The sequence below is a fragment of the Perognathus longimembris genome, chromosome 28 (genome assembly GCF_023159225.1).
Source record: "Perognathus longimembris pacificus isolate PPM17 chromosome 28, ASM2315922v1, whole genome shotgun sequence".
NCBI lineage: Eukaryota > Metazoa > Chordata > Mammalia > Rodentia > Heteromyidae > Perognathus > Perognathus longimembris.
The window spans coordinates 17,183,418-17,196,859 of NC_063188.1; the positions used below are offsets into that span (position 1 = coordinate 17,183,418).

The following is a 13,442-nucleotide window of genomic DNA, read 5'->3' on the forward strand; positions in this document are numbered from 1 at the left end:
GGCTCTCCCAGATCTCACACTTAAGGTCTCCTAAAAGCGCAGATCTTCCCTTCCTGCCCTGTTACTTAGGAACAAATGTTGCTTTGAAGAAAGATAGTCTCAGCTGGGTGCTTGTGGCTCATACCTGTAATCTAAGCTACTCAGGAGGCTGAGATCTGAGGACTGCGGTTCAAACCAGCCCAGGCAGGAAAGTCTGTGAGACCTTTTTTTTGGCCAGTTCTGCTTGAATTCATTGGCCTGGGCACTGTCCCTGAGCTTCTTTTGCTCAAGGCTAGCAAGAGTGCTACGCTTTGAGCCACAATGCCACTTCTGGATTTTTCCTGGGTATGTGGTACTTAGGAATCAAACCCAGGGCTTCATGCTTGCTAGGCAAGCACTCTACCACTAAGCCATATTCCCAGCCCACAAGCTGTGAGACTCTTATCTCCAGTTAATCACAGAAAAAACTGGAAGTGCCACTGTGGCTCAAGTGGTAGAAAGCTAGCCTTGAGCAAGAGGAGTTCAAGAATAGTGCCCAGATTCAGAGTTCAAGCCACAGGACAGGCAAAAAGAAAAAAAAAGGAAAGAAAGATAGTCTCCATCCTCTGCTTCTACTTCCTCACCTCCTTTTCACTCTTCTTAGGAAACAATTTTTTTTTGGCAGTCAGGGGACTTGAACTCAGGGTCTGGGCACTGTCCCAGAGCTCTTTACTCAAGGCTAGCACTCTACCACTTTGAGCTACAGCACCCCTGGTTTTCTTGTTGTTAATTGGAGATAAGAGTCTAACAGACTTTCCTGCCTGGGCTGGCTTTGAACCTCAGTGTCCTCAGATCTTAGCTTTCTGAGTAGCTAGGATTACAGGCATGAGTCACTGCTGACCAGTAGGAAACATTTTTTGACATGAAATTCATAAAGAATACAAAAGATCTGGGTGTTGGTGGCTCTTGCCTGTAATCCTAGCTACTCTGGAGGCTGAGATCTGAGGATTGCAGTTTGCAGCCAGCCCAGGCATAAAAGTCAGTGAGACTTTTATCTCCAATAAACCACTCAGAAAAAGCTGGAAGTGGTGCTGTGGCTCAAGTAAGTGGTAGAGTGCTAGACTTGAGCACAGAGGCTCAAGGACAGTGCCCAGGTCCTGAGTTTGAGCCCCAGAACTGGCAAAAAAAAAAGAATAGAAAAGACTTTATAAATTCATTCATAGAGATTGATAGATGACAGAGAGATACAGCCACCAAGGAGCACACACGTAGTTTCTATCCATATAGCAACATATTGGGGCTGGATATGTGGCTTAGTGGTCGAGTGCTTGCCTAGCATGCATGAAGCCCTGGGTTCGATTCCTCAGCACCACGTAAACAGAAAAAGCCAGAAGTGGCACTGTGGCTCAAGTGGTAGAGTGCTAGCCTTGAGCAAAAGAAGCCAGGGACAGTGCTCAGGCCCTGAGTCCAAGCCCCAGGACTGGCCAAAAAAAAAGTAAAAAAAGAAGCAAGATATTATTAGTCTCCAAGGAGCCCCTGATGCACAATGCTTAATGAGAACTTATTTTATACTGGGCTTCATTCTGGGAGCCATAGATAGATAGATAGATAGATATATAGATAGATAGATAGATAGATCTGTTTAGATAATACGAGTACTCCCAGTTTTATAAATGAAGAAACTGCTACATAGAAAGGCTAGGTAAGTTTTGCTGCTAGTAAATATTAGCGCTTGGTTTTGAACCAAGGCAGTCTGACTTTCAATCAGCACAGTCCAATAGAATTTTCTGGAATTCTGGAAATGTTCTCTAATTGTTCTCTTTCGTATAGATCCACTAGTCACACGTGGCTATAGTGCATTTAAAATGTAGCTATAGATTGGGCCCCTCCCCTTTCCTCCCCCTTGCTATTGACTAATCTTTTTCACTGGCTTTGGAATTAATCTATCCCTTCTTATAGACTGAACCCTAATCTGAATTCATAGATTAACCCAACCCACTGAAAATACTTGCCTAGGCTGAAGGTGTAGCTCAGCGGTAGAGTGATGTTTACCATGTACAGGTTCCAGGTTCAATCCCCAGCATCTCTGTCTGTCTGTCTGTCTGTATGCCTCTGTTTATCTCTCTCTCTTTCACACACACACACACACACACACACACACACACACACACACACACACACACACACACACACACACACACACATTGCTTGTCCTTGTTTGAGTGCAGGTGGTTTAGAGCTAAGCCATCTCTTCATCAGGATCCCTCTGAAAGCATTACTTAGCAAAGTTAGCCCCAAAATCAGATGGGGAGGGATTTCTGAGAGATGAAGGTGAGCCTTTCACTTGATCCCTCTCTTCTCCATAGCTGGAAGACCCCTCCGTGTTCCCAGCTGTGATCGTGGAACAGGTACCCTACCCCGAATTACTGCATCTGTACTCAGGACTGGAGCTGGACGACGTCCACAATGGCATCATAACAGACGGGACCTTGTGTATGACACAGGATCAGATCCTGGAGGGCGGTTTTCTGCTGGCAGGTCTGTTCCTTTCTGGGCGGGGGAGGTACCGTGGAGAAAGGGTGTTTTTTGTTTGTTTGTTTGTTTTTGTGGTAGCTCTGCCTCCTGTCTTTGTGTTGGCTCCTCAGATGAGTTCATTTCTTATTTTCTTTTTTGCCAGTCCTGGGGCTTGAACTCGGGGCCTGAGCACTGTCCCTGGCTTCTTTTTGCTCAAGGCTAGCACTCTACCACTTGAGCCACAGCACCACTTATGGCCTTTTCTTTCTCTCTCTCTCTCTCTCTCTCTCTCTCTATATGTGGTGCTGAGGAATTGAACCCAGGGCTTCATGTATATGAGGCAAGCACTCTACCACTAGGCCACATTTCCAGCCCCTGAGAAAGTGGTTTTGTCTTCAAGAAACGAGCATCCCACATGGTTGCTAGTAACCCCATGCAGAATGGGCAGGACCTTTGATGAAAGCCAGTGCTGCTACACAGGAGAAGGGGTGTCTTAATGCATCCATGAATGCTCTGGATGAGCTGGCACAAAGTCTGGTGACCAGCTGAGTGGGGGATAGGGACAGGAGCTATGCTGGACCCTTCAAAGCTGTCCTATAAAGTCTGTTGGCTCAGGCTTCCCTTGACCTTATAGCTACACTGTCTGTCCCCTGAGGGAACTCTTCTTGTCTTCTCACCCCCCCCCCCGCCCCCCGCCTCGGAACCTGGAACCAGATGACAATGAGGTCACCTCACCTACTCTCTCCACCACTGAGGTCCTACTCAATGTGGAATCTCCCAACAACATCCTGGACGAGAAGCAAATATGTAAGTGTGAACCCTGGAACCCTAACTCCAACCACCAAAACAATTCCATCTGACAAGGGCACATCCATGCTTTGCATGCTTAGGGCCATGGACATGTAGATTTGGGACACCAGTACACGTGTGCATCGAGTGAACCTTGGATTGGCAGGGAAAAGGAAAGAGCTGGGCACCAGAGACAGAGAAAAGATGGCAAGGGGGACTTTCGTGGATTTTTCTCCAGTTTTTTTTTTTTTTTTTTGGCCAGTCCTGGGCCTTGGACTCAGGGCCTGAGCACTGTCCCTGGCTTCTTCCCGCTCAAGGCTAGCACTCCGCCACTTGAGCCACAGCGCCGCTTCTGGCCGTTTTCTGTATATGTGGTGCTGGGGAATCGAACCTAGGGCCTCGTGTATCCGAGGCAGGCACTCTTGCCACTAGGCCATATCCCCAGCCCTTTTCTCCAGTTTTTTAACATTGTAGTAAAATACATACAATACAACGTAGATGAACAGTGTCAGTCTATGGGGACTAGTAGATTTCACTCAGCATTGTGCACCTCAGCTTCAATCTATGCTGTAGCATGGGTCAGAATTTCCATCCTTTGTAAGTCTGAATAATAGTGACCAGGGGCCTCTTCAGCCCTTCTGCTCTGTTACTTGCTTCCAAAGGAGGGTCAGGGGCTAGGAATATGGCCTTGTGGTAAGAGTGCTTGCCTTGTATACATGAAGCCTTGGGTTTGATTCCCCAGCACCACATATATAGAAAATGGCCAGTAGTGGCACTGTGGCTCAAGTGACAGAGTGCTAGCCTTGAGCAAAAAGAAGCCAGGGACAGTGCTTGGACCCTGAGTCCAAGCTCCAAGACTGGCCAAAAAACCCCAAAAAGAACAAAGGAGGGTCAGAAATGCTGAGGGCGGCTTGTTTGGAAACGTTCTGTGCCTTGGAACAACTTCATCCCTTCCCTGTTCTGGAAGGCCTGTTCGTAAGAGGGTTTAACTGGCTTATCCTGCCCAGCTCCCAAGGCTGCAGCAGGCCCCCAGGAAAGGTTCTTCGCATTGCTCCCCCAACACCCATGCCCTAACATCACAGGAGGGGCTCTGCTCAGGTACTGTGAGGGCAAGCAAAGCCTGGAAGCTGAAAGGTAAGGGATTTCTCATCTTGCTTCTCACGGATATTCAGCCAAGATTCCATGAATATTTATTGAGTGCCAACTTGTACCAGGCACCAACTTGCTGTGTGACCTTGGGCACAAGGTTTGCCATCTGTAGGTCTGTCTCAGTGTCGTAATCAGAAAAACAGAGGAACTGGAGGAAATACTTTTCTGTTGTACTAGCGATTGAACTCAGGATCTTGTACTTGCTAGGCAAGTATTCCACTACTTGAGCTGCACTAGTCCTTTTGTTTTCAGTTTGTTTTTCAGATAGGGTCTCGTGCTTTTGCCTGGACTGGTCGTGGACTTCAATCTTTCCATCATTCCCTCCTAAGTAGCTGGGATTAGAGCTGTGAACCACCACACCCAGCTTGTTTTTAAGATACAATCTCGGTAACTGTTTTGCTCAGGCTGAGCTCTAATCCACCATCCTATATTTACCTCCAGAGTACCTGTGGCCACAGGTGTGACCCTGATTGTTTGTGAGATAGGATCTCACTATTTTTTTTTTGCCTGAGCTGGCCTTGAACCTTGATCCTCTTATATCTACTTCTTGACTAGCTGGGATTACAGGCATTACCACCATGCCCAGCCCAGATGAAATGATTTCAAAGGCCTCTTTGAGTTGTCAAATGAATGAATGGCTATATCCAGGTGGTCCTTTGCTCTTGATGCTTTCTGAAACTTCTCCACCACCAGTAGTGGGCTATGATCAAGGCCAACTCATGCCCACAGATCTGCAGATGTCTCATGCCCTTGAGGAATGAGACTGCTGAGGCATTTTCATGTATATCCTGTGTCTGGAACTATGGGAAATAGTACTACTATCCTCCTCAGGTACATACCATTTTGCTCCCAAACAGTAGAGCTGGTGATGGATCTTACACAAGCCTTGTCCTGGGCTCTTATTCAGGCTTTTATTTTTACAGTCAACACCACTGAAAGGCTTCCGGAACCAGAGCCTGTACCAGCCATCACTCTGCCCAACTACCTGTTTTCTGCCTCTGAGCCTGCTGCTCCGAATAGAGTGAATGACACTGGTGACCAGGAGAAGCTGTCTCTGGAGGAGAAGGTCCCCAGAGAGGAAAGTGTTAAGAAGAAATCAAAGAAGAGAAGTAAGGAGGAGAGGAGAGGAGAGGAGAGAGAGAAAGAGAGAGAGAGAGAGAGAGAGAAAGAGAGAGAGAGAGAATGTGTGTGTGTGTGTGTGTGTGTGTGTGTGTCTGTCTGTCTGTCTGTCTCTGTCTTCAAGAGGGTAGGTTGAAGGCAGGGAGACCCTGAGGACTGAATGGCTTGAAGCTCACGGATGCATTAAGAGGGCATCTCTTTGGTCTAACAGGCCTTCCTTCTGTTAACCCTAGCCTCACTGGCTGGGCTGCTGGAAACCTAGCATTTCTCACACTGTTCCTGTTTGCCCCGAATGTGTACATGCCTCCAGAAATGCCACTAATCTCAGTGGTTTTAATCCCAGGATAAATGCTTGGACCCCCCCTAGCCAGTGCCTGGACCTTTGGAGCCTCTGCCCATAAAAATGAGTAATTCTAGCTGGGTGTCGTGGTCCACACTTAGAATCCCCAGCACTGTGGAGACTGAGGCAGCAGGATCATAAGTTTGAGGTCAGCCTGGGTTACAGCAAGTTTGAGGCCCCTCTAGGCTATCTAATGCAACCCTGTCTCAAAAAATAAAGGCATATCATGTGCTTATCTCCCTTCTGTGGAGCTTATGAAACTGAGACTATATATGAGAGGACTTTGGGCTTTCCCAAGCCCTAGCGTTATTGATTGACTCAGGTGATGTCGGGTTGATATGCCTTGTCAGCCTGGCTACCAGAACCCCAACCGCCCTCCCCCCCCCGCCCACACACACACCAAGTATTGCGGGGCTGTATCCCATTTCAAAAGTTATACCAGACACCAGATACCTTACCTTTCTCCTTCTGCCTTCCCCTTCCCTTCCCTTCCCTTCCCTCTCTTCCCCTCCCCTCCCTTCCACTCTCCTCTCCTCCCTCCTTTCTTCTCCCTGGCCCCTCCATTTTCCCTTTCCCTTCCCCTTCTTCTCCCCTCCCCAGTTTGTTTTTTGAGAAGATTTTGTTATATAATCCAGCCTGGCCTTGAATCATGATCTTTCTGATTAAGCCTTCCAAATGTGAGATTACAGGTGTGTATCAGCATTCCTGTCATCCTATACTGTTCTAATAAAGGGGTTTTGCAAGCCTTGCCTCCCCCCTGCCCCCGCCCCTACATGGTGGCCTTTTTGTGGAACTACCTTTGGGACCTGAAAATAAGGGTTCCGGTGGGATTATAGCTGTGGAGGAATGATCAGGCCTTTGCCCTCGTGACCTGGTCACTCCTGCCTGGTCCTGTCACACCCAGCTTGGCCAGCTCACCCTGGCCACCACTTCATTCTGCTTCTCCACCTTCTCCTCACAGTCCGGAAGACAAAGGGCAACCGAAGTACCTCACCTGTCACTGACCCCAGCGTTCCCATAAGGAAGAAGTCAAAGGATGGCAAAGGTATGTCCAGAAGTCAAGTGATGTGGGAAGGATGCCCCTAGCACGCCCCCAGGGGTCCTAGCCCGCCCCTCACCATCCACTCCCCTCTGCAGGCAGCACCATCTACCTATGGGAGTTCCTTCTGGCACTGCTGCAAGACAGAAACACCTGTCCCAAGTACATCAAGTGGACCCAGCGGGAGAAAGGCATCTTCAAGCTGGTGGACTCCAAAGCTGTGTCTAAGCTGTGGGGAAAACAGAAAAACAAGCCAGACATGAACTATGAAACAATGGGACGGGCCCTAAGGTAGAGCTGCTGGGACATAGACTAACTGCTCTGAGAGAGTCACCAAGCGCTTCTGGTGAACAAGCAGGCTCTTCCATTTTCATGGAGGCCTGATCTTGGGACTTTCCCACTTCCCAGGCTCCCCCTTGGAAGCAAGATTTCCTCTTTTTTTTAGGGGGGGGGTTGTATTGGAGGTTGAATTCAGAGCCTTACACTCTCTAGGCAAGTACCTTGCCATGTGACCCATGTCCTCTCATCCTTTGGCTTTAAGTTTTGAGGTGGGGGTTTTTTTTTGGGGGGGGAGGGGAGATTTGAACTCAGGGTCTTGTGCTTGCCAGGTGGGTACTCTGCCACCCGCCTTTTTGCTTTAGTTTTTAATATAGTGTCTCCTGTTGATTTGGCTTTTTTTTTTTTCAGTGTTGGGGTTTGAACTCAGGACTGAGTGCTTGCTAGGCAGGTGCTCTACTAGTGAGTCATAGGTGCCTACAGCCCCTTTTTGCTCTGGCTGTCTTTGAGCTAGGGTCCTTCTTCCTGCACAGGTACACATATGGACCACAGGGCTGGGGATATAGCCTAGTGGCAAGAGTGCCTGCCTCATATACACGAGGCCCTAGGTTCGATTCCCCAGCACCACATATACAGAAAACGGCCAGAAGCGGCGCTGTGGCTCAAGTGGCAGAGTGCTAGCCTTGAGCGGGAAGAAGCCAGGGACAGTGCTCAGGCCCTGAGTCCAAGGCCCAGGACTGGCCAAAAAAAAAAAAAATACAACACATATGGACCACAATTTGCCATTTTAGGCTTTCCATAGTAGCTAGGATGACACAAATACCACCATGCCCAGCTGTTTCTGCTGAGACAATCTCATAGACCTTTCTTCTCCATACTTGCTCAGAACCAAGATCCCTCTAATTTCATCCTTTCACCAGGCTGTTGGTTGAGAAGGGATCTTGTATACTTTTCTATTAGGGCTGGCTTCAAACCACAATCTTCCTGTTCTTAGCTTCCCAAGTAGCTAGTATTGTAGGTGTGAGCCACCAGTGCCCAGCAAGTCTTGTTTTTGTTTAAGTCTTGTTTAAATCCTCCTACCTACATCTCTCATGTAGCTGAGATGACAGATGTACCACTATGCCTGGCTTATTGATTGAGATGGGACCTTACTAACTTTGCCTGGGCCGGCCTTAAGCTGGGATGCTGATCTGTACCCTCCAAGTAGCTGGGGTTGCAGGTGTGAGCCACCATGTCTCACTGTTTTTCTTTTTAGCTTATTTTTTTCAGATACTGTCGCATGCTTATACCTGGGATGGCTTTGGTCCACAGTCTTCCTACCTCTACCTTCCAAGTAACTATGATTACAAGCATGTACTGCCATGCCTAACTAAAATCTTCGTCCTTTTGAATTATATCCTGAAAACACATTAGGTCCACTACCCTCTATCCCCAAGCAGGGATTTCTTCATATTGTGCAAGCCAGAGAACCAAGGAGATGGCCTTGACCTTTTAGAGTGGAGGAAGGCTGAATCCCTGCACTCCATCCATTCACTCATCAATCTACCCTACCTATCCTCAGTCCCAAAAGCACGATGGAGATTGGCACTGCAAACCTCTTTTTATATATTTGTTGAGTCTGAAGAGGGAAATCTCAAAGCCTTCATGTAAAAGAGAATGCCACTTGCTTTCCATGCCTCTGGGCTCCTGCCTGGCTTCTTGGCCAGTCTCAGTCATGCTTGCTTTGCTCTAAAGAGCACCAAGCTGGGCAGATGGAGAAGGAAGACCTCCTCATTCAGTTGCTGACTAACCCTACTCGCTTTTTGCCTCCTCCAGATACTACTACCAAAGAGGCATCCTGGCCAAAGTGGAAGGGCAGAGGCTAGTGTATCAGTTTAAGGAGATGCCCAAGGACTTGGTGGTGATTGAAGACGAGGATGAGAAAGATGCCCTAGACGCCCTAGAAGCCCAGCCTCAGGCCTCCACTTCTTCCACCAGCACCAACCGACGAGCCAGCTCCAAAGTTTCATCCAGACGTGCCTCCCAGGGCAAGGCTGGGCTCTGCTTGGAGAAGTCAAAGGTTCAGCAAGTTGGTCTCCAACCATCTGCAAGTCTGGAATTGGGACTGTCTATAGACGATGAGATCCCCACTACCTCCACCATCGTTATCTCTCCACCAGAGAGCCAGGCCAAGCTCACCAAAGCTGTGAGGTAAGGGGCCAAAGGAACTTGGAGTCTCTCCATAGTTCTTTTTGTTTTTGTTTTTTTTTTTAATTTATTTGCTTGCTTATTGTGGGCCTTGAACTCTGGGCCTGGACACTGTCCCTGAGCTCTTCAGCTCTCTTGAGCCATAGCCACTTCCAGTTTTCTGATGGCTAACTGGGCATAGGAGTCTTATGGACTTTCCTCCTGCCCAGGCTGGCTTTGAGCCTCAGTCCTCAGAGCTCAGCCTCCTGAGTAGCTAGGCATATAGGCATGAGTTACTGGCATCCAGCTTGGGTTTTTTTTTTCTCCCTAAATTACTTTATTGTTGTTTTAAAAGTAATATACAGCCAGGTTACCTTCACTGACATCAGGTAATAAGTACATTTGCTATTGCATAGTGTCATCTGTTCCCTCCTTCTCTCCCATTCCCTTCCTCCCCTCTCCACCCACAGATTGCATAGTTTACTTTCCTCCATGGCCTGTGCAGCCAGTGGGCTCTACTGCTGCACTTTTTCACTGTTTTCCCTTTGATTCCATGCCTTCCACTTCCCCTCCCCGAGATGTGCGTGTGAATAGACCTTATGTAAAGAATACAGTCATCCGCACATGAAAAAAAACAATTAAGGAAAAAGTCCTTTGTTTCCGTATCTTTGGAGTTCATTTCAGTATATGTGTTATTTTATATACATCTGAAGAGGCACTTGGGTATTGTACCTTTGTGATTCTCTCCTAAGACTGTCCTCTTTTTTTTTTTTTTTTTGCCACTCCTGGGCCTTGGACTCAGGGCCTGAGCACTGTCCCTGGCTTCTTTTTGCTCAAGGCTAGCACTCTGCCACCTGAGCCACAGCGCCACTTCTGGCCATTTTCTATATATGTTGTGCTGGGGAATCGAACGCAGGGCTTCATGTATACAAGGCAAGCACTCATATCCCCAGCCCCGACTGTCCTCTTTTGGTCTCACTGTATGTTTATTAGTTTCTGGAGTTCTGTGTAATTTCTCCCCGTGCATTTTAGATCTAAACTTTTGTGGCGACTTTCATAACCTCTTTGGGTGTTGGGGTCTTTAGCCACCCCTCCCCACCCCACCGTGCTCCCCCAACCCACGGGAGAGACAGGGAAGGCACGGCCCGACCTGATGAGCCAAGAAAGGAGAAGGATCAGCAGGCCGCCCGCACCCAGCCCTCCCTCACCGGAGGACAATCAGACGGCCTCGGAGTCAAGTCAGCGCAAGATCTCGTTTATTGGGGAAGTACGTGCCACTAATATAAGGCACAGGAGCCAATCAGGTCTAAGATCGGCAGGAAGGGGCGGCATGAGCTGTCCATCAAGGGAAGAGCTGGGGCATCACAGCCCATAGAACCACCTCCGGGTTATAACCAAAGACACTTGTAGCAACTGCGTGTTGTTGTTAGGTGCCACCATCTTAGCCACACGCAGCCCCAAGACTGAGAAACAGGTGGGGCCAGCTAGTTGACTTCCAGGTGTGCCCCACATTTGGGCATCCATTTCTTCCGGCTGTACTATCAGGTTATTTGTATTCCACTCAGGGGCTCTCTGGAGGCTTGAGTGATCTCAGTGATTTAGAATAATCTGTGATCTGGAGGAGGCCCTCTGTGTTAACTAGAGCAACAAGCAAGACACAGGACACTCGCAGGTCCCTTCTTCTTCTGCCTTCCCTCCTGACCAGTTGCTGCACCTCCTGCCTTAACCATCTGTTTGCTGTTTCTTCTCAGTACTTCAGCAGTGCCCAGCAACATTCATCTAGGAGTGGCCCCTGTGGCGTCCGGCTCCACTGTGACCTTGCAGACCATCCCGCTGACGACGGTGCTGACCAGTGGGCCTCCAACCAGTACTACTGCTCCCACTCAGCTCGTTCTTCAGAGTGTCCCGGCTGGGTCAACCTTCAAGGAGACCTTCACGCTGCAGGCCTCCTTCCCTCTGAACACCAGTTTCCAAGAGAACCAGGTGGCAGCACCCGGGACCCCACTGATTCTCAGTGGCTTCCCTCAACTTCTGGCTGGGCCCAACCATCCAACCAACCCAGCGTCAGCCTCAGTCACAGCTGCTGGCCCAGCAGGGCCTAGTTCTCAGCCCCCTGGGACTGTCATTGCTGCCTTCATCAGAACTTCGGGTGCCACAGCAGTCCCTGGGGTCAAGGAGGGGCCACTGAGGTCCTCCTCCTATGTGCAGGGCATGGTGACTGGGCCCCCCATGGAGGGGCTCTTGGTTCCTGAAGAGACCCTAAGGGAGCTCCTGAGAGATCAGGCTCATCAGCCACTTCCAACCCAGGTGCTTTCAAGGGGTTCCCACAATGCGAGCCTTATGGGGAACCAGACTTTTTCTGCCCCCAGCTGCCCTACTGTTGGGCTGACCCCAGTGGCTGAACTTGAGCTCTCCTCAGGCTCAGGCTCCTTGTTCACGGCTGAGCCTAGTGGGACCACATCTGGGAGTCTGTTGACCAGATCTCCAACCCCAACCCCCTTTTCCCCATTCAACCCGACTTCCCTCATTAAGACGGAGCCCCATGACATATAAACAAAGGGATCCGAAGTGTGACCCACTAGGGGGAGCTGGGTACCGTTTTCATTTGGACTGACTTGAGTAGCCTATCTGCCCTTACATTTTGTGGGACTGAATACACGTGATTCCCTAGTCCCCCAGCCCTGCCTGACATCACCATGATCCAGCTCTGCCCAGTTTGAGCATCCTTGACATCAGACCAAGGCTTTCAGGAGCACTAGGGGATATGCTCTTGGCATGATAGTGGGCTGATTTGGTGATGGAGGAAAAACCCTGAGCCAAGGAGAAGTTTGTGGCCAGGGATGGCGAGGGGCTTCATGGGAAGAACCTGGCCTGGCTGTAGCTCACCATGTATATTCCCTCCATAGGGAATTTAGTATCGTATATGTGAATATCTCTGTGTATTTGTGTGTACCTGTGGGGCTTTAGTTTCATTTACTTGGGGAAGTTGGGGTGTAGCAGCTGTAGGGTCTTATTTTTCAAGGGTGTGTGTTTTGTATGTGTCCCTCCCCCCAAGAGGATTTGTTAAGGGAAAGCATTTTCTGATTCTGTTTGTACAAGTCATATTTTGATTGCTCTGAGACTATGAGGTACAGGCTGGAGCCTCAAATCTTGAGTGATGTCACAGGTCTAGAGCATGTCTATCTAGGAATGCTTAGCAGGTTCATGAGTTGTGGAAGATGCACTCCTGAGTGCCAGGTGGGCTAACTCACAGAGGGAGGGAGGAATAGCCCTGGAAGCCCTCTCCTCAGGCTCCATAGAAGTTCTTGCCATGCAGTTTTGCCTCATTGCCTTCTATCGTCACCATTATGGGAGGCTGGCGCCTGGAGTGTTTGGATGAAGGATTAGTAGGACATAGCACCTCCCTCGAGTCATCAAGTCCCCAGCCAGGGCTGAGTTCATTGAAGATTTGTGACCAAGTGCTTTGGCTGTTTGTGGAAGAGCAGTTGCGTACCAGGCAACAACTTTTGCTGGCACACTTCTCTCTGTGTGCCCCATGTTTGAATTCCCTCCTCACTACTTTCTCCCGGGGATTTTCCAGCTGTCAGGCATTCCTGGGGCTATTCCTTCTTCAGATTTCTCATGCCAAGTTTAAGGGCAAAGCTAAGAAGTGTCCGGCTCAGAAACAACTGTTTTCTGGTGAATTCGGTTAATGTGAATCAGTGCTTCAGGACTTTTGCGATGTCCTCAGTGCCAAAGCACCCATTGACCTAACTACCTCTCCGGCTGCTCTCTTCTCTCTACTTCGGATCATCATTCTCTCCCACTCTTTTCTCTGTTTTCCTCTGGGATGGGAACTATGTATGGCTGTGCAGGTGCCTTTACTACGTGTTTCCAGCAGTTGGCATTGAAATACCCTTTTCTAATAAAATCAGTTTGTTATGACAATTTCTTCATGGTTTCAAACAAGTATCTTGATCAAGATGATCAAACAAACAAGTATCAAGATGATTTTTGGGTCATCATTTTTAAAGAAATGTGCAGAAAAACACAGCATGGGTAAGAGAAGGCCCTGCCCCTACCTGAAATTACTTTTCTGCTCGCCCCCCCCCC

General features: G+C 48.8%; 1 protein-coding gene across 6 annotated transcripts in view; it reads left to right on the forward strand.

The window, feature by feature from the left end:
- Elf4 (E74 like ETS transcription factor 4) overlaps window positions 1-13,274 on the forward strand; it is a 42,495-nt gene extending 29,221 nt beyond the window's left edge. For all 6 annotated transcript variants that reach the window (XM_048336848.1, XM_048336851.1, XM_048336849.1 and 3 more), the window contains 7 exons: window positions 2,325-2,496; window positions 3,187-3,279; window positions 5,334-5,519; window positions 6,831-6,914; window positions 7,007-7,199; window positions 9,000-9,374; window positions 11,102-13,274. In XM_048336848.1, the coding sequence (XP_048192805.1) occupies window positions 2,325-2,496; window positions 3,187-3,279; window positions 5,334-5,519; window positions 6,831-6,914; window positions 7,007-7,199; window positions 9,000-9,374; window positions 11,102-11,903 (1,905 nt within the window). In that variant the 3' untranslated portion in view covers window positions 11,904-13,274. The remainder of the gene's footprint in view (window positions 1-2,324; window positions 2,497-3,186; window positions 3,280-5,333; window positions 5,520-6,830; window positions 6,915-7,006; window positions 7,200-8,999; window positions 9,375-11,101) is intronic.
- The last annotated feature ends 168 nt before the right edge of the window (window positions 13,275-13,442 follow it).